The 23734-nt window shown below is 43.2% G+C and overlaps 1 protein-coding gene across 1 annotated transcript; it reads right to left on the reverse strand.

Moving 5' to 3' along the window:
- Positions 1–19113: 19113 nt before the first annotated feature.
- LOC311315424 (piggyBac transposable element-derived protein 4-like) lies at positions 19114–22295 on the reverse strand (the record flags this gene model as incomplete). The annotated part of the gene is made up of 2 exons (XM_084446094.1): positions 19114–20561; positions 22193–22295. 2 exons carry the CDS (start codon positions 22293–22295, stop codon positions 19114–19116), a joined length of 1551 nt encoding a protein of 516 aa, XP_084302220.1.
- Between the last annotated feature and the right edge of the window lie 1439 nt (positions 22296–23734).

Raw genomic sequence — 23734 nt, forward strand, 5'->3', positions numbered from 1 at the left:
GGATTCTGACTAGATAAGATAGATATTTCAGTAGGGAAAGTCTAGGGAGAGTGAGAGTGTACGTGACACGGGGGGGGGGGGGGGGAGAGGGTAAAGGTAAGAGAAAGAAAAAAACATTCATATTTGCCAATATCTTAGTCTAATACATATTGTCTGACAACCCAATTTTGAGAATTTTGTTTTGTTTAAGATTTCATGTTATAACTGATTTCAGATGCACATTCATTGGTTTTGAGTTTTACAGAGAACTGACGTTCCTGGACTACCGGATAAATGCCAAACCGGTTGGAACCGCAAGTAGTAAATCTTGATATAGTGCTGGGGAGAAGACTGAAGGCCCCCGTGTCTGATGAAGTATGAATTAACATACTGCTCTGGTACCGTCTAGTCAGCACTGTGTCGCCGTTCAGGGGTTGGCACTGTGTGGTATGTGGACGACAGTCCACACCTAAGCAGAGGGGCGTAAGAGACGACCTCTGTGAATAGGCAAGGCTGGTGAAAACGGTCAAAGTTCTAATATCCATAGCACAAGTGGAATTAGGATCAGACCGTCGGTTCTGAGCTGGGTGACTAACAATCACTACAGTGTCCGGGATCGCTATCGACTGGGTCACCGGCCGGTCGGGTCGCAGATGGCAGTAAGACCACGAGATGGCCGCCGCGCTCGGCTCAATGTACAGTCAGGCCACTACAAGCCAAAAGCGAATGCGTTAGTAGGCGAGTAGTGCTTCTGTGATCGGTGGGCTTTGAAAAGAAGACACCGGGAAGCAGAAGGCTGAGCTCTCATTCCAGGGGAGCCTGGCTTGAGGCCTCGGACGGAACGGGGTCTAGCCCGGGATTGCGCCCTGGATGGGAGGTCCGAAAGACTCAAGCGTTCTATGATTTATTTTGTTATGTTTATGTGCCTCCGGCGCATAATTTCTAAGACCTGGTGTTACCCACAAGAGTGGTGAGAAATTGAAATGTCTTTTATTTTGTCTGTCTTTCATTTTGTCTGTCTTTTATTTTGTCTGTCTTTTATTGTATGTAAACTGCCCATGCAGCTCTGTCTGTGCGTCTGACGGCCCACAGAGACAGCTGCATGGTAAAACAAATGTGTCACGTATTATTTCTGAAGTTTGTTTACAGAGTAGAAACAGGCACGGGACGAGAGATGGATGCTACTACAGGAATTGGATACACCAGGTGACTCTCCAATAACCGGGGTAACCGACTTCCCATTTAGATGGGCTGACACCTTGGTTCGTGGGGACGCTGGTCAAATGCCTCACCCCCACGTTGCCCAACTGACTGTGGGTAAGAGATAGATATGATCTAGGCTAAATTTAAGAATAGTAACCAAGCGGTTGTCAGACCCAAGGAACCATCACGTCCTAAGCGTGCTCATAACTCTCTGTCCTCAAACGCAGAAGTGTGGTTATTGAAATTGAGCTCAACTTATAACACCCCTAGTGTTCTTTTGAGAACGGTTTAGATAATTATATTTGTTCAGGCTTTGAGAACCGCGTATGCAGCTATTCATTTAATGTTATTTTGGTTTGAATAATGCATTTTTTCCATTTGTTCACCCTGATTTAAGGGAATTTTTGCTTTTACCCTTAGAGCGTTGTTTTACATAATGCGTTGGCGCTCCCCTTTTTAAATGATTATTTTGAATAACAATTTCTTGTTAGAAACAAGGACTCATGGTTTGATGATACGAATATGTTGTTTTATTTTAGGAAATGGCCATAGAATTTCTAAGAACTAAATCTAATTGGTGCGTGAGCAGGTTAATTACCTTGGTCACTTAATAATGATAAATAAACAAAAAAGCACTGCTTGGGATTAGGCTGCTGCAGAGTCTATCCCTGATTTTGCAGACATATGACAAGATTACATGGACTGCTAAAAGCTGCGGTGCTCTCCTGTTTTGTCTATGCTGTCTCTCATCTGTGGATTCACAGGTCTCTGCCGACCTGAGAGAGCCGACCTGCATCATTTCCAACCAGGCCAGTGGGTTGTGAGCAGAGACCTGAAACCAGAGTGCCCGTTGGCTGGGCCCGTACCAGTTCCTGCTGCTAACCCAGACGTAGCAGAGAGGACTTTGTGGGTACACACCAGCCACTGCAGGCTGGTTCCAAACCAGGACGAGGCACCCGGCCCGAGGATTTACTTAATGTAGAAAATACTACATTCTGCATATATAAGATTTGAAAGCAACAGAGATTTCCAGGTTATACTGTTGAAACTGTGACTGGAGTTTGGTTTAGAGTGGGTATAGAAGTATTGAAAATTCATAATTATAAAGTTGATCTTTGTAGAGCTGTTCCAGACTATTCTCAGGGGACTGTGTTTAACTGTGTTTAACTGCCCTGCACCTAACTACATCAACCAAGTATTAAAATGAAGCCTAACAGAATTGCATCCACAGGGCTGAACTTGAAAAGCGAGTTAAACAATTTGGAGTGACCTCTTCAATATATCACAGCATGTATTTATATTTTCAGATACAACACATAGATTAGGACAAATTAATGTTTTAAGCATATTTATAAGATGTGAAATTAAGGTTCAGAGAGCCATTCCAAATGGCGTAATTTTTGAGCTATAGGGAAATAGCGTATTCAACTTTAAAGTGCAACAGTGTCATATGAATGTTATCTTGCTCATGTAATTTCCAGGATTAAGAAGATTGATCACACTCAAATGCAGGTAATTCATCAGCAATCAAACTAGACACCATAGAGCTGTCTCGATTTTTCAATTTAGTTTCAGTATATTATTTCTCTCATGAACGCATGACACATGATCGCACAATGCCAAGTAATTTCAGCCTTAGCTAAAGAAGTAAATTACATGAAAAAGATTGTGCTACAAAATAGACTTCCCTTAGAGATAATACTGGCTATATCTGCTGTTCGTTTAGTTCAGATCCAAATGCTACATTGAATTCTATGAAGCAAACGATAAAGGTATTCAGATCTTAGATAATGTTCCTAAATGGAATGCTTTTGCAAGTCCTGGATATTCTCAAATATGTGTGTTTTCATTTGTATGTATGTTTTTCATCGTTATTATTTTTTAAAATATTCTTAAGTGTATGTTTAAATGCTGTTCCAGATATGCCTATGCTGCCTTAATAATGATAGAGAAAGTTAAATTTACTATTAATTCAATTCAAGATCTTAATGATGTCTGTGCCATTGACATTGACTATTTGGAATATTTTGATACATAATCTGTCTAATTTGAATTTAAGGGGAGACACGGTAGGTGAAAACATCGTTTTTCAACGCCCTGGTCAAATTTGAGATTTTGTGCTAGTTTGCTTCCATAACATGTCTTCTTTCATACTAGTGGAAATAAAACATCAAAAATACGCATTTAGATGTTTATTTTACTTCATTTAGTCTGTTTGCGTCTGTAGATTCTTCCTAAAATCACCAAAAGTTAGCCTTTTTTCGAGCAGCGTTTTCTTTCGTCTGGATCCGGTCATCCGGGTATCGTTTGAAAGATCTGGCTCTCGTGCACAATGTTATCGCAACCAAACCTGATAGTTTCATTTGTATCAGCAACCAATCGTGGAAATACAAAGGCGGGTTTGATGCTAACCGTGAAATCTCATTGGCTGTTGTTGATTTCTGAGAACGTGATTGGTTCAGCGCGTCATGTGACACGTTTCCACTTCCTTATATCTAATCCAAATAATGCCGTCTGTAAAGCGTTCTAAATGTAATAAGCAACAACGACAACAGTGTTTGCCCGCAAGGTTGAACAGAAAACATGAGAAACTAAATGGAAATGTTTACATTTATGAGATATAAAGTGCCTATTCGCGCAAGTTGTCATTAGCCGGTGCTAGCATGTCCAGTCAGCAGCAGGGAGATGAGGCTAGCGTTAGCATGTCCAGTGAGCAGCAGAGAGATGCGGCGCGTTTGAATGAGCTGATAACTGGGTTGATTTGTCCTAATTGTGCAGGGACTGGTATTAAAATTAACATAGATCCTCAGAATAGTGGGTTCTGTAGTACTTTGCTCTTAGAGTGCAGTCTTTGTGAGAAATGGCTATCGCAAAAGTGTCTACACATCGACTCGGCTTCATGATACAACTAGGAATGATGTTGCATTTGATGTCAATGTGAGGATGGTCCTCTTAGCGCACGAGTTAGGGTTGGGGTATGCAGCTCTCCAAAAGATTAGTAAAGTGTTGGATCCCAGGGCTTCATCTGAAAACGTATCAGAAACATGACAAGAGGGTGACAGGTAGGCTATTGAAACGTGTTCCCTCTCTCTCTCTCTCTCTCTCTCTCTCTCTCTCTCTCTCTAGCCAATATCAGAAGCCTATACATATGCACAGTAGTCTCTCTACCTGTGGCATATCTACATGCATCCATAAACTGACCAAATAAACTGTTTTAATTTCAGTTGCTGAAATAGAGAGAGGTCTGGAGTCCTTTCACAGAAGCAGAGAGCAGATTAGGCAGGCATATGCAGATGTGGACCCAGAGGTAGGTAAGCTGACTGCCAATAAATGCAAAATGTTACAAAATTATTACAGTTATTGAGAATTATTACAATAATTCTCAATAACCAGCGTTCAGTGGACAACATGAAGGCGGCAATATGGGGTAGTCCGCTTCACTGATGACAACCCCATGCGCACCAGGAACATATTGTGGTTTTAGGACAGTTTTGGGGACTGCAGCTGAGTGGGTTCTACAGACCAGCTGCTTAGAACAGTTTTGTGAACTGCAGCTGAGTGGGTTCTACAAACCAGCTGCCTAGAACAGTTTTGTTGATAGCTAGTGTGGTGCCATCTGAGGAGTGACTCTGTAGACCTATGACGGCGTAGCTTGATGTCTCCTATGGTGTTGCTTTTGACGATGGTTATATCACTTGTTTGTTTGGCAATCTATATTTAGCTTCTATTGGTGTTTACCCTGCATTGTTTACCACATCTTGTCCTGTGTATTTATGAATCAGCTTACTCTTCATGTTCATTCATTCATTCATTCATTCATGTTTTCTCCATGTAAAACGCTTAAAAAACACAAAAAGCTAGATAATCTGTTTTCTCATGCATGTCCTCGTCAAATGTGTCTATCTTTGTCCATGATCTGTTTAACAAAATAATACAAGCTTTCTAAAAGGGAATGTTCTCTTCCCTACTAACATTGTCTCGTCTCTAGTCTCGTCTTACTAACATCCCACTCGTGGGCTGTACCTTGACGTGGTGAGTGGGCTTCCAACTAAACAGGTCTTACTTCTCTATACAAAATGTCTACTCCTGGACTATTTTGAATCCACAACATGCTGTGTTATTCAGTTTTTATGTGTTTTCAGATGTTGTGTAATGTTGTTACTAATGATGTGATTGGATATTGTGTTTGTAAATATTGGTTTACAATGCAAATGTATGGTTTTTTACAATACAAATTTTCAAAGCCCGTTTTCTCAAAATGAGTTATTTATCATCTTAGGGACATCAAAACCACCACTTGAGTATTACCTACATACACCTAACTTTCCAGTTTTGTTCCAATCCATATTCTGAGAGTTTGTCCAAGGGGGATTTTTTAAATTTCATTCATAGCCTGATTTATATAACAGTTTATCCCTAAAACATGGCGAAAAGTGGTCTTTTTATGACTGTTGACAGTATTTTCTGATTTCTGAAGTGAAGAAAAGAGATATCAAAAATCCCCCTTGGACAAAGTTTGAATAGGGATATGTGAACAAAATGAAACAAGAATTTTGAATCTGGCTTGAACCAGTTAAAAAAAATGATTTCCCGAAATTATGCAAATTGGCGCATATTTAGCGCATATAATGCCTAATTTGCATATTAATCCATAAGATTTCAGAAAACTTGTAATACAAAAAAGATGCTCCTTAATGTACCTAACAAACTGGGGGAGTTTGATGGTGATACCTATTAAGGATTTTTTTTTTCCTATTCACCTGGGGTGTCTCCCCTTAAGGGTTTTCCTCTAAAACGAAGAAAGAGGTTTTTTCCCACTCAGTCATGAATATATGATGTCTTAGATTAATAATCATGTTATCTTTTTACCTTGCTTATGCCAAATTAAGGTGAGGAGTTTTGGTACGTGATTGCATATGGGAAGAAAATGATCTTAGTGTGTTAAATAACTTTGAGTTTGTTAATCTTCATTATGCTCCACCTAGTGGAGAAATAGATTGCTTCCTTTCCATATGTGTAGAATAGGGTTTTTGCCAAAGATGTTGGATTATTTTTATGATATTTTATAATTTGATTTCACATTGTTGATTCTTTCATTTCTATTATAGTTGTGGATATTTAATCCACAAAGTGGGGAATTGTGAATGAATTTCAAGTCTCAACAAAGTGTTCTGTTTTCCCCCTTGACTGTTGTTCTAAACTTTGTAGTTCGTCCTCATTGATCAGTCTGTTAGAACTACAAATTCCTCCCTCTGTGACATCACTTCCCTGTCTTCCCCCTGAAACTATGTCACTTCCCTTTTCACTGTATAACCTTACGACCCCGTCCTCCCGTGAACTCACACGAGCCCGGATTCACTTCCTGTGCTCTTGTCCGACTCTGCAGAATCGTAACATAGAATAAACTATTGCCTTTGTTTAAAACCAGCTTGATCGACCACTCAGCGTGTTCTTTGACAATCTAACTAAACCAAGGATAAAAATCCTTAACAGTTGACAATGTAGTGTTAAAGGAGAATGCTCGTTTTTGACAACCTGGACCTTATTTACGACATATTATAAGACGTTTGACTCACCGAGATCATTGGTGAGTCCATGTAATGGCGGTGGACGGGGCACAGAGAATGCAGTTTCTAAAAATCTATTTTCGGCCACTAAACAGTTGTTTTCATCAATCTGATTTTATGAATCGACAGTTGTGATTCCCCAAAGCCTAGGAATTCGCCTTATTCACCTCAGCTGCCATATTGGTCACTCTGACGTAATTAGGGGTGCAGATGCGGAAGTGCCCGTTGCCTTCAATGTTAAAAGTTCACAGTAAAAACACCACTTCAAGAACCAAAAAATAGTCAAAATAACAGGCTGAATACACTATCGGGGTTACAAACTCATCATTACCAGACTCTGTTTTTCACTGCCGTTGTTTTCGCATTTGGAAATGCATCGGAGTGAATGCAGCTGACTGCTAACTATGGCTCATTCACCTCCATGTATTTCCGTTTTAATTATTTTCTTATTCTAGGCAGTCTATATTCTTCAGCCTTCTTGCATGTGTGTTTGACCTAATCCAGCTGTTTTGAGAATTGTACTTGCTGGTCACATCATTTTCTCTCATTCTCTCACTCTGAAGACTGCAGAGCCCGCACGTTATTTGTGTTTGGATGAATTTCATTTCTGTCCCCCTTTTGGTCAAGGCAATCCTCCACATTCGCAGATTTGACGACCGCGTTACCTGGCTGGTGGTGGCCAAAGGCTCCAGGAGGAGTATCTACTTAGAGACAACTTGGGAGGGTCAGAACATCAGCACCAAAGAGGGGGCAGTGACAGACGGCGCATCATCACCGACTGCAAGCGCAAAGGTCAGTACACGCGTACACACACCAATGTTCTGTTAGCCTTCAGCCTTCTTACATGTCTGTACATAAATACAGCTACATCGTCTCGACTGCCATTTGCATCAGTAGATGCCTTGACCTCCTTACCCACCAACCTTGCTCAATGTCTTGTCACCAGGCACCACGGAACCCAGTACACCCCAGGTGCCAGGGCGAGTGGAGATTAAGCTGGAGGTAGAAGGCAGCAAGTCTCAGAACTGAACAGACAATGGGACATTGAACAGAAAAGATATGAATGAAATAAAATGTGTACCAAGTTCCTATTCTGTTTCTCAATGGTAAAAGTGCCTATTTATGCCCTCACTGTCTCCTGTGGGTAAAAATGAATCGATTGTCATAGATGCCATAGGGTACACCTTTCAGTTCTATAAAGCGGAGTAATTAAAGGGTTAGTCTAGGGTAAGTCTTCCTTAGATTACCTTGTAATAAGCAGCTGGTGAAAATGGACACTTATGTATGTCCTTTCATACTCTCCTGTTGTACCTCATCACTTATGGGGTGCGCACAACCTGCTGAATTGGGCTGTCAACTAATAATAATTAAACTTACAGTAAGAAAGACAAGTACCGTCCCCCCCCTCCAACATCGTGTCCCCCCAACTTGGTGTCCCCACATCCTTTAAATGACTTGACTGAGTGACTGACCTTAACTTGTCAGTCATAGACCATGGCTGCCTGCTGCGCTGTGGTAAAAAAAAGAGGACAGTGTTTTATAACATTGCTTGTTCATGCAGTAAAATATAAATGCATTTTTGTTGGGTAACACTATCATGTTAAGGTAACAACATATCATGGTAGGTTCTCCAGTAACACCTGCAAAACTTCGTCTGAACAAGTAAACACACCATCCATTCCTCAACTGCACTCTGCAACCCTGGAGGACAACAGCACAGGTGAGACCACAAGCATGGTGTTCCTCACAGTAAAATGCTTCTTACACCCTTATAATGAGTGTAAATGTATCAGCTGAGAATTTAGGGGAAATTGTGTTTACAAGTCTAAAGAATGCATTGATCAGCCATACTTGGGCTAGAAGGTGCACATGTAAAGGTGAATTGAGCATCTACGGTAGTTGTAGAAGATACATTTGACTCCCATTATTTATTTTAATTGTATTGGGAACCTATAGGGTGTGATCAAAATGTCCTGTAGCCTACTTCATAAAAAAGGGCAACAAAAAAGACAAGCCTGGGAATCAAAAGTGTGACTGAAAATGTAAGGTCCCTTCCTTAAACTCTGGACTTCAATTAATCCCCTGACAAAATAAGAAACCGAAGCTGAGGGACGGAACCAAAACAAAACGCGCACACTGATTGGTCGGAGCTGCCTTGTAATCTGATTGGCTGGAGATGAGGCAGGGTAGATTTTTTCTACACGTTTCATAATAGATTTCTGGTTCGTGTCTCGGGTGCAAGTAAATACAAGCGGTGCACATGTTTGTGAGTTAGAAATATATTTGTGAACCACAAAAATACATTGTGAAAAGAATTTTTTTGTGAATCACACAAATGTATTTGTGAATCACAGAAATATATTTGCAAACATCATGAGAAATAACTATCATAGGGTTGACGGTAGATCTGTTTCAAAATCAATTTTGATTTGTGTCAGCAGTTTCATGGTTCGTGTCTCTCTCGCCAGAAGGGTTCGTGTCTCGGGTGCAAGTAAATACAAGCGGTGCACACGTTTGTGAGTTTGAAATATATTTGTGAACCACAAAAATACATTTGTGAAACAAGAATTTATTTGTGAATCAACAAAAAACATTTGTGAAACAAGAATTTATTTGTGAACCACACAAATGTATTTGTGAATCACAAAAAAAAACATTTATGAAACGTGGTGTATATTGACAAGTATTGAAACAGATCTAACCCCATAGTTTCAGGAGGCAATAACTCTATACCTACACTAGGCTAGAAGAAATGTGACATGTAGGCCTAACAGGCAGACAACTGACTGACTATTCTTGATTTCATGTTCATCATAATAATAACAATAGCCTAATAATAATAATAGCCTAAATTTAAATTATATAGTGCTTTTCAAGGTAGGCTACATGTAAGGGCCGGAATTTCATTACTAGGCCTAAAGGCTACTAGAATGACCATGAGTGCTCAAATTGACCTCTATATTTCAAACTCTATAATCTCTCATGTTAATTGCCCAATTGAGAGATAATACATTTAATGTGTTTGTATAATACATTTTTAAAAACGAATAAACACTCAAATGTACATTTCTACACATTTTATTATAGGCCACATTTATTAATATTCATAGTCTATAGGCCCTCAATATAATATATGCATGACAGGCACAATCATCTTCCCAGTTTACACTAGTCAATTCCCATTTGGCCTTTAGAAAGCTAGGCCTATTTAGCCTATATAGTTGTACCCAACACTAAATTCCAACACAACTTTGCACATTAGAACATAGGCTATTAATCCAGTCAGGGTGCTCTTATAATGCATTTATAGGTGTATAAAGTCTGAGGCTTGTCTTTTTTTCAGTTTCATGTTCATAGCGCAGCATTTATGTGCATGATTGGAAACACGTCTTCTCGAATAGGCTATTGTTCTCTTAATGCACGAAAAGGTCTTTCAGATAGTATGAAACATGACTGACATGAAAGAAGGCTTTAGGCCTACAACTTGCTACCTAAAAATGTTTCCTCTTTGGGGTTGTTTACCTCGAGTCTGATCCTTCTACTGTTATGCAGCCTATTATTTTTTTTACATGTTTATGAAGTTGGATTGGATTGGATATGCATATTCTGACACTGCGTTGTAGTTTAGGCTACTCGTTATTGGAAAGGGCGCATTTTCATAGCATTTCATGGAAACCGCATAAGGAGACAGACTCGCTCGCTCGAGGCATGAAACAATGACATATTCACATGAGACAATTTCTGTTCAGAAGACGCATCAGTCAGCAGCCATCAGACAATTCCAGCAGTCCGAAGGAGTAGTCGGACTTGCGGTCGGTCGGAGTTACTGACAGTCGGAATACCGGGATAACTTAAGTCGGACGAACGGGTAGTTGGACCAATGAGTAAATGATGGGGACCTATGGTCGGAATATTGGGTCGTCGGATTTATGGGTATTCGGATTATTGAGTGGTCGGACTGAAGCTACGCACCCGTTATTTCGTGCATATGACTTAACAGACATCACGTCTTGACCAGACGTCAGTTACTGAGATAGATACTATAGACATGTTCGTAATAATGAAATCACATCCAGATGGAGAAAAAAAGAGTTTTTAGAACAAGGTAGGCTAATAATAACAATAAAACGTTATTTGTATAGCACCTTTCATACAGATAAATTCAACTCAAAGTGCTTTACAACAGAGCATTTAAATTAAAGAATGTGAAATTTAATGATGCAATGATCAGGCTTGTCTTCACTCGCAGTGGCGATTGCTCCTATAAACCAGGGTAAGCCTGGCTTACCCATACAAATCCAAATAAAACTTTTTTTTTGCGCCTTCTTTCAGTGAAAGAAGGCACGAAAATCCACTTTCAGACTGTTTTTGACTTAAATGCGTCTTGTATTCTGCCATATCGCTTCCTTTTCATTAGTGTTTAGCGTTTTGGTAGTGCTCCGTCTCCTCCTACAGTCCTCCTTAAAATACGGTCCACGTTACGGTCCGTTGACAGAGCTCTATTTTACTAGCTCGTCATTCACTTAACATAACATTAATAAAGGCCAGGTAAAATTACTCTGGCTTACGGAAATCAAGACCGAATGAAAAATCAACCAATCAAATTAGCCCACACATCCAAAACCGAATCAATACAACGAAAAATGTTGTCATCAGTCGAAATGTAACCTAATCTGTCATTTGTCAGAATGTTTAACCCTTTTAGTACAGTAAGTACAGTGCCCAACATTCCGAATATGAATTATGAAAATGGATTTCCAATACAAACCTGTTTGTGGTCTGTTCATATTACGTCCCACATATGAACTTTATATACCATATGAAAGGTAAGAATTTGGGCTTTCAAATGATATAAAACATATCTATTAATATATATTATTATTATATATGACTAATATGATTTCACACAGCAATTTTGACAAATCATTTTCGGCTGTCATATTTCACCATCAACTGCATTTTTAACAATTTTACTAACAAGCTAGATCTAAACTTAGAGTGTATGAGTTGTGCACAATTATGTGGGCAGAAATATCATCCTTTGTTCCAAAGTTATGACCATTATAGTGATAAGTGGGGAAAGCAGAACAAAACAAACAATTTCAATGGTCTGGATTTGCATTACTGCTTTGGCTATGAAAGGGGCAGAACATGTTTCAGGACTAATTTCTTTTGCATATTTTACCAAGAAGACTTCAGCTTTCAATATATGGCAGTTGTTTGCTATAATACACCTCTAGTGTATGTATAATCAATGTGTAATAACAGTGTAATAACAAGAAAATGACACAAACGGAATTGGATTTGAAGTTTTAGTTTTCAATAAAGTTGTTTTTTTAAAACAGGATTTACAGGTAAAATTATAAAACAATGATGAACAATGAAAATAATGAAACAGGACAGCAGTCGCTGCCCATCTTTCGTCGCAGGCTCTAAACTCATCTCTTCAAGAAGTACTACAACAATCCTCCCTCTTATGCACCTATTGCATTTGAGATTGCTATTCTTGCACTTTGCCCAGCACTAGATTATGCTCTCAGTCACTTGTTTTAGAAAGGAGATGCACTGGTGAGTTCTGGCAAGTAGTAGTACATTGGCTTTTTCTATGTTAAATGCAATTATTGTTAGTCGCTTTGGATAAAAGCGTCTGCTAAATGACTGTAATGTAATGTAAATGTGACAGCGGCTGGTGATTTGGTCCGCAACTCGGCAAACCCCGAAATGCGCTAGGGGGCAAAATAACTAAAAAAAACTTTTTGTTTTTGTTTTTTTGTGTATTACCAAAGTTGAAGTTGTGAAGAACCTACTTACTATAACAGACAACAGTTTTAGGTTCACGAAATACGTTTAATTAGTCTGCAAACTAAGCTCGTTTTTAGCTGATTTCGAGCCGGGCTTGGGGGCGGGCAGATCGATTAGCATGATTTGGTTTCATTGGCTATTGCTTCCGGGTTCTCCGCCCCCCACCCTTCCCCAACACGCCGGCTTTGTTTACATTCAGTCCCAAGTTCATCCATGGATGCTACAGCTTTTGCTAAAGAGAAGACGGGGATGGCATCCAGAACATGGAAAGAGTTTTAAGAGCAGCTAAAACTCCAGCAGAGCAGGACTCGTTCGTATACGGAGTTTTATTCTTGATGACCTGTGATACAGAGATGACTGTATCAACTTGTTGCTACCAAGTTGCTACCAAGCGAAACGTCGAACGACGTACCAGATTCACACCACCGCCAAGCATTCTGCTTTGCTTTGGGGTAAGCTGATCTTTATACTATCTGTGCTGTTTACATTACATTAACGTTAGTCGTTTAGCAGTAGCTCCTTTCTAAACAAGTGACTAAGTCTAGCTAGCATAACAAAGGCACTAGCACTAACTAACAAAGGCTAGCTAGCTAACGTTAGCTAACATGCTAGTTAGCTGAGCTAGCCCTTTGTTCCTAAACTAGCCAGCGAGGCAGCTAATATCGAGCTAGGTAGCTATATTATAGAGAGAAACAGAATGAGAGAGCATGAGAGGTATGGTAGTCTGACACCTTTTTCTTTGTTTTGGTTACAGGATGAGCAAAAACAAGCTCCAGCTTGTAAGGAATTGCAGCTCTCCCTTCATACCAGCCAGCAAGAAGATCACTATGCACTACAGCTTTGATTTTGCACAACAGGTGAGAATACGTTCATCCTATCATGCATTAGCTAGTCTATTTAATCAACACATTCTGGTACTATTTTATCTATATGAAGTGCCAGTACTGTGGGCAATAGTTTAATGTACTTTCTTCCTTCTATTCTATTGCAGTTTTGATGCTGAGAGACCTGGCATGGTTGTGGTCAGAGAACACCGTGATGCACCGGCAGTCGAGTTTCAGCTGCTGCGCAAGCCTGATGTCCTGCCCCCCAGAGAAGGTCTTCTTGTGCAAGCCCCACCCGGACTGGACATGGCCAGACAGACGTATCTCTTTGACAAGATCAGAGAGTTCTGTTCTGATGAGGGACGAGACGCCACATGTCCCCCGCCAAACTCCACAGCAGCTCAGAACAAGACTGTCCGCTTGTAGATTCACTGCAGATCATCAGGACGGACAGCACTGCAGGAGAAAGGCCACAGCCTTTTCCTGTTTGTATACTGAAGCGTTGCTTGTTCTCTTGCACAGACTTGCCCACACTTGCACAGACTGCATTGTCAGACTATTGAATACTGAGCCGAGTACTGTTGTTATTACCTTGAGTATTGAGCTGGGGACTGTTATTACTTTGTTGTACACTTGATCACAATGAACACTACAGATGTGGGAACATAAGAATGTAACTTGACCCGCGGTATTCTAACAGGCGCTTTACGTCATTCCGCACCACCGCTCGCCTGCCCATAGGGGCGCAGTAAGACCACTCATTGACCCATGGCTGTAGCTCATCTCGCACATTAGATGAGCCTACCGTTCTCAAACTCCTTGTTCTCTGTCTGGTTGTAATTTAATTATTACGAACAAAGCCTATCTATTTATAGTTTCTATCTCTGTAAATGTCGCCGGGTCTATATCTGTTAACTGTCGGGACAAGTAGAAGTTTAATACATTAGGCTGAGTGTTCTCATATGGAACATGGCATCAGGACGAGTAAGATGGCTAACGGAGATGACCAGAGATGTGTTTGAAATGGTTCACTCACTCCCTATTCCCTATTACCATGGATGTATTGAGTGCGACTCATAGTGAACTACATGGGGAATGATTTAACAGTTTTGGGACACATGGAATATAACTGCGTAAGATAGTCATGACTCAAACAAGCAGACGCTCCGATCACTGATGGCAGCAGGTTGAAATATCAGGTAGTATTCAGGTTCCATGTTTAGTTGAATGATAAATCCCATATTAATGGTTGGAATTCTAATGATTTGCAAGTGTGATTTTGTCAACTTTAGTGCTGTCTGCTAATAGCAGGCTGTGAAGCTGCACGATAGTACAGCTGTAGCTTTTTTGATGCTATTAGTTCAACTTCTGTTTCTCGGGCAGGAACGGAGACGAACTCGCATTAGCAGCAAAGCAGCTAGAGGAATGATCTTAACATTAGCTAACTGCTTTAGCTCCTGCTAGCTACCGTCTTCTTCACTTCTTCGGTAAAACATGACACCGTTGTGTTGTGGTATTGTGGAGGGCTTAGGCAGAAGCAGGAAGAGAAACCACTTTTGCCCCATATAAGTAAAATAATGGTCTCATAAGCATTTTCGATTGTAAAATTGTGTTCACTTGTTTTAGTTTGCAAACATATGCAATTTTCTTAGCATATCTACTGGCTACATGATAACATAGGTTTCAAGTTTTGTGCGAGCAAGTCGTGCCTGCAAGCCAGGGAGAAATGACAGCAGACCGTGGCGGGGCAGAAGTCGCATCCCGTAGAGGGACAGTCGCGTTGTGATGGCTTAGAACCAGAGGGGTGCGCGAGTGACATTTGGGCAGAATGAACAGGTGAAATGAAAGCTCTCGAAGAGATCTTGCTAATGCTATTGGTCAGCTTTGTATGTAGTTTTAATGTGAAAGATACATCTTGAATGCAGTCAAGACAAATTATTTTGCCTCTTAACTTTTGTCAAACCCCCTGGTTCCAGTCAATTGGATTATAGGCTATAGGTACAATGGCTCAGGAGGTCGTTGGCTATATATATTATTATGATATTATGTCTAATAATACATTCGTTGAAAGTACACAGGCTGATCTACTATACGGAATTGGACCGAGGAGTGTTCTCATATGGAACTAGGCTGCGCGCCCGCCCGCGACAAGAGCTGAATTGTAGTCAGCTTTCCCCGCTGCGCGCAGGACGCGTGCGTCCCCCGCTGATCCGAGCGAGAAGGAGGAATGTCGCTCCCGGTCTGAAACGGCCTTGACTCCTGGAATCCCAAGGTCTTTCATATTGAAATTCTCTTGATGGTCTGGTAAATTGCGAGACGTGTTAAGGGAGTGCATCAGTCGTGAGCCTTGACAGTAGGCTACCAGCCTGCGCTGCGCTCAGCACAAAGTTGGATGAATGGATGGACTTATTGGAATCGTGGAAAATGTTTATTGCGCTCTAAAATCATGAAAGCATAAATGTAAAAATGCAGCAACAGAAGTAGTCTAGATGAGATGGTGGTTTAAATGAATGGCAACACATAAATTGAGACATAAATTGAGACTGGTGATAATGCTGATAATCTACAGTAGGGCCTACCTCTGGCTGAGTTCATGGTTACAACCATTCATCTCTTACACATGGGCCTATACAATACTTGCACAATCTACTTTGGACGTTAAATCCATCTATCAATCAAACTAGCGAATTCAATGGCCGGTCATGGCAAAGCACCCGCTAACGCAGGCTACCCCCCTCCCCACGATCCAGGGCTAGGAAACCGGTTCATCCAGTTTATTTGAATATAAAAGAATTTGGGGGGGGTTACAATAGTCTAGTCCAGGTTCGCTGGCGAGTGACGAGCTAGTCAGATGGCGCATGCATGTGTGGACATTGTAGGCCGATTCTGTGAAACCTAAAGAATAAAAGTAGGCTACGTTCAACATTCATTGGAGTGGTCCAGTTGGATAGGCTAGTCTAATCTAAATAAATTGAGGACCTGTATTTTCAGTGTTTGCTGGTAGCGAATGAATGCCACAGACAGACAGGGAGGAAATCTATTCGTTTCATTGTTTCATTGTTTGTGCTCTGTACGCACAAGATAGTTAATGTTCGGATATAAATGGCAGTATAGCGGGAAAAAACCCTATCAAAGGCCAAGATTAGAAGGGATTTGAAGATGTAATTGGTCATTTTAAATGGGCCTACTTTATCTTTTGATGCCTGTTTGAACGGACTGCATCTATCAATGCAATGACTCTCCAGGTTTTTAAGTTTTACCCTTTTCATCAATAAAACATCATTTTTACAACCATGTCTCATTGATTGGGAAGGCATTTAGAGCTGCCGGTCTATTAGCCTACATTCGGACTCAGAGGATGACATAACTGTTTATTGAGAAACAATTGCAGGCTGGCCTATATAAAGAAATACCACAATGCATGTAGTCTAGATATATTACATTATGGTTATACACTTTATGGTAGACTGCCCTCTCGCTCGCTAAGCAGGCTACATTGTGGCTGTTTTGTTCATCGCAGAAGCCTATAGCCTAGGCTACACATTAAAAAAATGTTTTTTTTTATATAGACCTAGAAGGAATCAGAATATGTGGAAATTTAATTTTAGCCTATTTTAATACAATTCAAATTCTGCTTAGAGGGAATTATTTTAAACGGACATTATGACCTGAGCATAATTAATAATTATCTAAGTTAATATAGGCCTATGAGAACGCAACGCTTTTTACGATAGGCTAGGCTTATGCGTCTTGTGATTGTACTGTAGCCTAGGCTACAACTTAAGGCTTATTTGGCCCTATTGAATTCATTTAAGCCTACTAGGCTACTCATTATTATCGAATTATCTAGTTGATATATGAATAAAACAATAAGCCGTTTTGGCTATGGGCTACTAGTTGTAGCTATACACGAGTTGATGCGCTCTGCTCTTAGGCACGGTTGAGGGGGCAGCTTAAATACACTTTGCACATATCCTCTGCTATAGCCTCTCACAGCTGGCGGCCGGTATAAATAACTAAAAACATACACGATATTTTCTTATTTGAATGATCTTGAATATATATATATTCAAGATCATTCAAATAACAAAATATTGTGTATATTGTGCATGTGAACGCACACAAACCTGCCGCTATCTATGCACAAGATAGTTAATGTCCGGATATGATTGGCAATGAGTGATCTTTACTCATGGCGACTATGTCAATTTTGTATGGATCCACAAGTCGATCAAGCTTATTTTTTCTTTGTATCGTGCGAAGCCATATAGCCTACTGCGCTCAGACTTGGCTACATTATGCCCCGTCTTCAAATTTACTTCCGGGGTTTACAAGTAGCCTACCAGTTGAATGCGTTCCAGAAACAAAACGCAAAACCCCCACGTTCACCATATCTTTACTAACAAATATATTTACAATACTGTTATTTTGCGCATTTGACCAAACAGCCACCACGTCTTGACCCGACGTCAGTTACCGAGATAGATAGGCTACTGTAGGCCTAGATATAGGTGTTCGTTATAATTAAATTACATCCAGATGGAGAAAACATGTGTTTGAGAACAAGGTATAGCACCTTTCATACAGATAAATTCAGCTCAAAGTGCTTTACAACAGAGCATTTAAATTAAAGAATGTGAAACTTAATGATGCTTCATTCGTAGACTATAGGAGAAAAACACTGAGCCCAGCCTGCTAAATCTACTCAAAGACGCCACCTGGCGGTGGTGCATCACTAAAACGAAATAACACCCGTCTGAAATCCCACGAGATTTCCAACGGGATTTCCCTGCCAAATACCGCGAGGTGAAATGCTGCAGCATGTGACATTTCTAACTTCCCACATCTGTATGCACCTTGTCTATACAACATACAACTGACTGTACACTTTAACACTTAGACTGTTGCCTTTTTTTGTACACTTTACTACTTATGCTTGTACTTTATATCATGTATGTGACAATAAAGAACGTTAAATTTGAACTTCATCTTATATTGTGTTGTGAATGCAGTTAAGAACAAGATTAATACTGACTCAAAGAGTGTGGGGTCATCAGTGAGAGAGCACCCCACTTGGCAGCCACTCTCAGGTAATACCCCAAGTTGACAGCCACTCTGACAGACAATACCCCAAGTTGACAGCCACTCAGATAATGACAGATCGTCCAGTGGGGGAGTGGCTGGGGGTGCGGTTACCAGGCTATTGTTCACGCCCATTACCTGGCAGTCAGAGGTGTGAAAATGTTGGAGAACTTTGGAGGGGGATTTCTCAGCTAAGTTGATTTGGCAGTACTAGCATTCAAATAAGCATATCTTCTTCAACTATGTTCAGATTTCAATGTATGAGACCTCATTTGAAAGCTTACAATCTGCACTTTCATAATCTGTAAAAAACTGAAAAATGACCTTTGCCTAGTTGAGGACCAAATTACCAGCGGCGGTCACAAATGAAACATCAGTGCAAAAAGGTTTGATCCAAAATGAGAACTATGTACAAACTATATATGAGAACTATGTACAAACTATATATGAGAACTATGTACAAACTTTATATGAGAACTATGTACAAACTATATATGAGAACTATGTACAAACTATATATGAAAACTATGTACAAACTATATACAAACTATATATGAGAACAATGTTCAAACTATGTTGTAACTATGTACAAACTATATACTAATATAAACATTTTTGGGGGGGTGGGGTGGGGGGATGGGGGGGATTGGACTCAGTCACACAGCTGCACCCTTGTGATAGTCCCTAAAACAGTTCCTGTCCACCTGGTGACAGAGGACCTGATGGCATGCCTCACACTTCCAGGGTGTTAGCCTCTTGCACAGGATGCAGCGTCGTCGCCCTTCAGTGGCTGACATAGACCTTGGCTGTCCAGTACTGATGGGGATAGCAAGGTGGTCCCGGCTGGGGGTGGTCAGAGGCGTGCTGTGGAGGGGAACTCCGAGGAGCTGGGCAGAGAGCTCCTCCTGGAAGGCCTGACGCGTGTGCCTCTGCTCAGGATATAACTCTCTGTAGAGGATGTAGCTGTTGGTCACAGCGATGTCCACACAGTGCTGGAAGACGGTGACTGGCCATCTCATGGTCTTCCTGTGGACGGAGTTGGTGCCCAGCATTTGGTCGGATGTATCGACGCCGCCCATGTACTTATTATACTCTGATACAACCGTTGGTCTGGGGACAGGGATCCTCTGGTATCCCTCACCTGTCTTCCTCCAGCGCAGCACTGTCTCCCCACTGTAGACAGAGTGAACGGTGGTGCACAGGGAGACCTCCTTTGTGTCCATCCACTTCACAAACAGAAGGTCATCCTCTCTAATCCACCGGATGGAGCCCCTTGGTGACCTTTTGTGCAGTGCGTTCTCCAGCGTGGTAGGAACGCCGACTCTCCCCTGCCTGTAGGTGCCACAGGCCCCGAAACCCTGCTCGCTCAGATGACGGAAGAGCTGTGGAGAGGTGTAAAAGTTGTCACAGTAGACAATGTACCCAGACCTGAGGAAGTCCTTGTTGACGAGCTGTGACACCACATCAAAGGACAGCCCCTTCCCCGACGCCTCCGCCGACTTCCCTTGGTACAGCTTGAAGTCAATTGTGTAGCCGTTGGCATCTGCCAGCACAAAAAACTTCAGCCCCCACTTAGTTGGCTTGGCCCTCATGTACTGTTTGATCCGGATCCTAGCCTTGGTGGGAACCATCCTCTCATCCACCGAGATGTGCTGTCTTGGGTGGTACAGAGACATGCACCGGATCCTCAGCATCTCCAGAAGAGGTCTGACCCGCTGGAGGAGGTCATGGTCGTCAGTGCCCCTACACTGGTCATTCACGGCATCCTCTTCTGGATTGCTGATCTTGATGTTGGAGGAGATGGCCTGGAACCGCTCCCGGGGCATGATGGTGGCAGGGAAGGGCACGCTGAAGATATTGTTCTGCCGCCAGTAGTCAGAGATCTTCGGGAGATGGACCACAGACATGTAGAGCAGCAGACCTATGTAGCGCCTCATCTCCTTTGGGGTGACATCCATCCACATGAACTTGTTCCCAGCCTCCAGCCTCTTAGCTGCATAGTGGTTGGTGTTAGCACACATGGCCTGGAGAACCTCAGCGTCAAAGAACCTGGAGAAGATCTCATCAGGTGTTGGCTTCCCCACAGTGAGAGGGGGCTGCACGCCTGGGGTACGCTTGGGGTTGAACCTCAGACGTTGAGGGACCCGATCGTCTGGATCTGCCTCCGTCTTCCATCCTGAACATGAGTGGCTTCGGCATGCATCTCCAGCACGGCCAGCACCACCTCTCCCACGACGGAGCCCACGCCCCCGGCTCTGACCCTGGCTGGGACCACAGAGGGATGGATCCTCCTCCTCAGAAACCACACTGAAAGTAATAGAGAAAACCATAAACAAGTGAAATCTACTCTAATCTTTATGATTCTGAACACACACACATACATATTTTCATTTACTACTATATTACAGTCATTTAGCAGACACTTATCCCAAGTGCCTTATAATAACTAGGCCTACATTCACTGTAGAGGGTCAAAAGAACTAATAGTTGCTAGAAATCACAGATGTATCCCTGCTTTCACACACGCACACACACACACACACACACACGCACACACACACACATGCGCTCACACACGCACACAGTGCAAGACATGTTGAGGTGGTATTCTAATCATGCAGCTAGCTATCGGTTAGCGCATGGGCGCTACAAGCCCACAGCAGCAATGTTGACTTGACACCACAAAAAAAAAAACTTACACTCAAAGGTTACCTCAGAAACGTCAAACATGATGCATACAAAGTATGTACAGGCTATCCTAACGTTAGGTTACATAGCATTTGAGACATGATATGGCTAAATATAGCTAGATACATCCGTCTGCATTCATCCGTCACAATACAGCTAATATCCAGTCATTTACCTTGACAACAGACTCGGAGCAGTTGCCTGTTGTTCTCCCAGCTCAGGCAACTGGCTGTCATCCACATCCGTGTCCATCTCCAGAAAATGCTGGGGTAGCCTAATTGTTCTTCCTGACCTGCTTCTTTCCATTTTGAACAAAATAAGCACTCAAATGTCGTTCTCTCTCACTCTGCTCGTTCTCTGCTTCGCGCGTCGCTCGCTCGAAAAAACCCCTGGACAGAAACCCCGTCTATGCGTTGCTGGGGAATTTGAGCTGGTGGGGTTTACCGTAATGCCCCTAATGTACTAAAAAGAGCAATTTCTCAGCTTTCAGGAAGTGTTGAAATTTTTTAGATAGCGCAAACCGTTCAGGAGTTATGGTAATCTGAAGAAGAGTACCGCGGATGTCTTTTTTTCGTCTCGCCGGCGAGACGGTCGTATTCAAAGGGTTAAAAGTGGGCGTATGGTAAACCAGTTCGCAAAGTGCTTACATTGGAATTCCAATTGACATTTTAACATTGGGACGGTTTATCCAATCAAAACTTGTCATGACTGTCCCTTCATCCACGTCACCTGTCAATCACATTACCCACTTTAGCTATCTAGCTAGCATCAATGAACATGGAAAACGGAGATCTTGAGTATTTGTTGAAAGGTGATTCCAAAATGAATTGGATTAAACGAGTTTGGGTTACGATATACTGTAAGGTAGGTCTTTTGTGATTAATTACAGTTGTTATGGCTGCGCATTTTGCTTCGCCTAGATTTAATCACCGCTTCCTGGAGCTGTGGGCCAAAAATGCCACTGCTCAGCGCCCTTTTGGTGCTGCGAAACCGCCCATCAGGGCATGCTTTGAAAGCGCACCCCTCAAAAAATTGTGCGTCCTGGACCCTGCACCCCGGAGCATCTTTTGTTCAGCGCTCTGGCGCCTCCTAGTCTCTGCACCGTGGGCACCTCCAGGTCTCCGTGCCACAGACGCCCCCTGTGTTCCATGCCTCAGCAATCCACGGAGTCCCAGCCGCAGCTGTCACCCATCAGTGACCTGCAGTGTTTCCTGGACACCGAGCTGCAAGCATCTCCAGTTCCTCATGTGCTCCAGTGGCCACCTGTGGTTGCATCCCAGCAGCCCTCCAGGACTGTGCTCCAGCAGGCCCCATTGGCTATGCTGTTCCCTGAGCTACAAGAGACTCCTGTTCCTCGTGAGCCTCAGCAGTCCTCCATGGCTGCGCCCCCACAGGGCCCTGTTCCAGGCCCTGTAGCTGTCCCTGGACCGGCAGCTGACACTGACCCTATAGCCGTCGCCATATCTGTAGCCATAGCTGTGGCTATTGCGGTAGCAATTCCGGTTCCAGACTCCAACTCCTTACCTGACCCAGTTCCTGTCCCCTTAGTGGTGGCTGTCCCTGACCCCGGCAACCCTGTTAGCTCCAGCCCTGTTAGCTCCAGCCCTGTTAGCTCCAGCCCTGTTAGCTCCAGCCCTGTTAGCTCCAGCCATGTTAGCTCCAGCCCTGTTAGTAGCTCAGGCCCTGTTAGCCCCTGTTCCTCAAGCCCCAATCCTGTGAGACCTACTAGCCCCAGTCCCGTTGTCCCTGTAGTCATCCCATTCTCTGTAGATGACTCGGCCCCTGACCCCATAGTCATAGTCATAGCTATAGTTGTAGGGGTAACGGTAGCAGTTGCAGGTCCTGACCCTGTCTGCCCAGCTAGTCTCGGTCCCGTTAGCCCTGTTAGGCCCAGGCTATCTAACCCGGTTCAGTTAGGGGATCCGGACTCTGATCACCAAGATACCCCTGGCTCAGCTGCCACGCCAGGCCCTGTGGCCACCCCAGCCCCAGGGCTGGTCCTCTGGCGATCTTCCAGCTCTGTTCCCCCAGACACCGCTCTTCTTGCCCTCCTGCTTCATGGCAGACCACCTGAGCGGTTTCGCCGGCCTCGGGGGTTCCGTCTACGTCGCCAGCCGCCTTGGTGGGTCCGTCTGTGCTGTCGGCCCCCTGAGCGGTCTCTCCTGCGCCGTCGGCCCCCTGAGCATCCTGCCTGCGCCGTCGGCCCCCTGAGTGGGCTCTCCTGCACCGTTGGCCCCCTGAGCGGGCTCTCCTGCGCCGTCGGCCCCCTGAGCGGGCTCTCCTGCGCCGTCGGCCCCCTGAGCGGGCTCTCCTGCGCCGTCGGCCCCCTGAGCGGGCTCTCCTCCGCCGTCGGCCCCCTGAGCGGGCTCTCCTGCGCCGTCGGCCCCCTGAGCGTTCCTGCCTGCGCCGTCGGCCCCCTGAGCGGTCTCTCCTGCGCCGTCGGCCCCCTGAGCGGTCTCTCCTGCGCCGTCGGCCCCCTGAGCGGTCTCTCCTGCGCCGTCGGCCCCCTGAGCGGTATCTCCTGCGCCGTCGGCCCCCTAAGCGGTCTCTCCTGCGCCGTCGGCCCCCTGAGCGGTCTCTCCTGCGCCG

This window comes from Borostomias antarcticus (assembly GCF_949987555.1).
Source record: "Borostomias antarcticus genome assembly, chromosome: 11".
NCBI lineage: Eukaryota > Metazoa > Chordata > Actinopteri > Stomiiformes > Stomiidae > Borostomias > Borostomias antarcticus.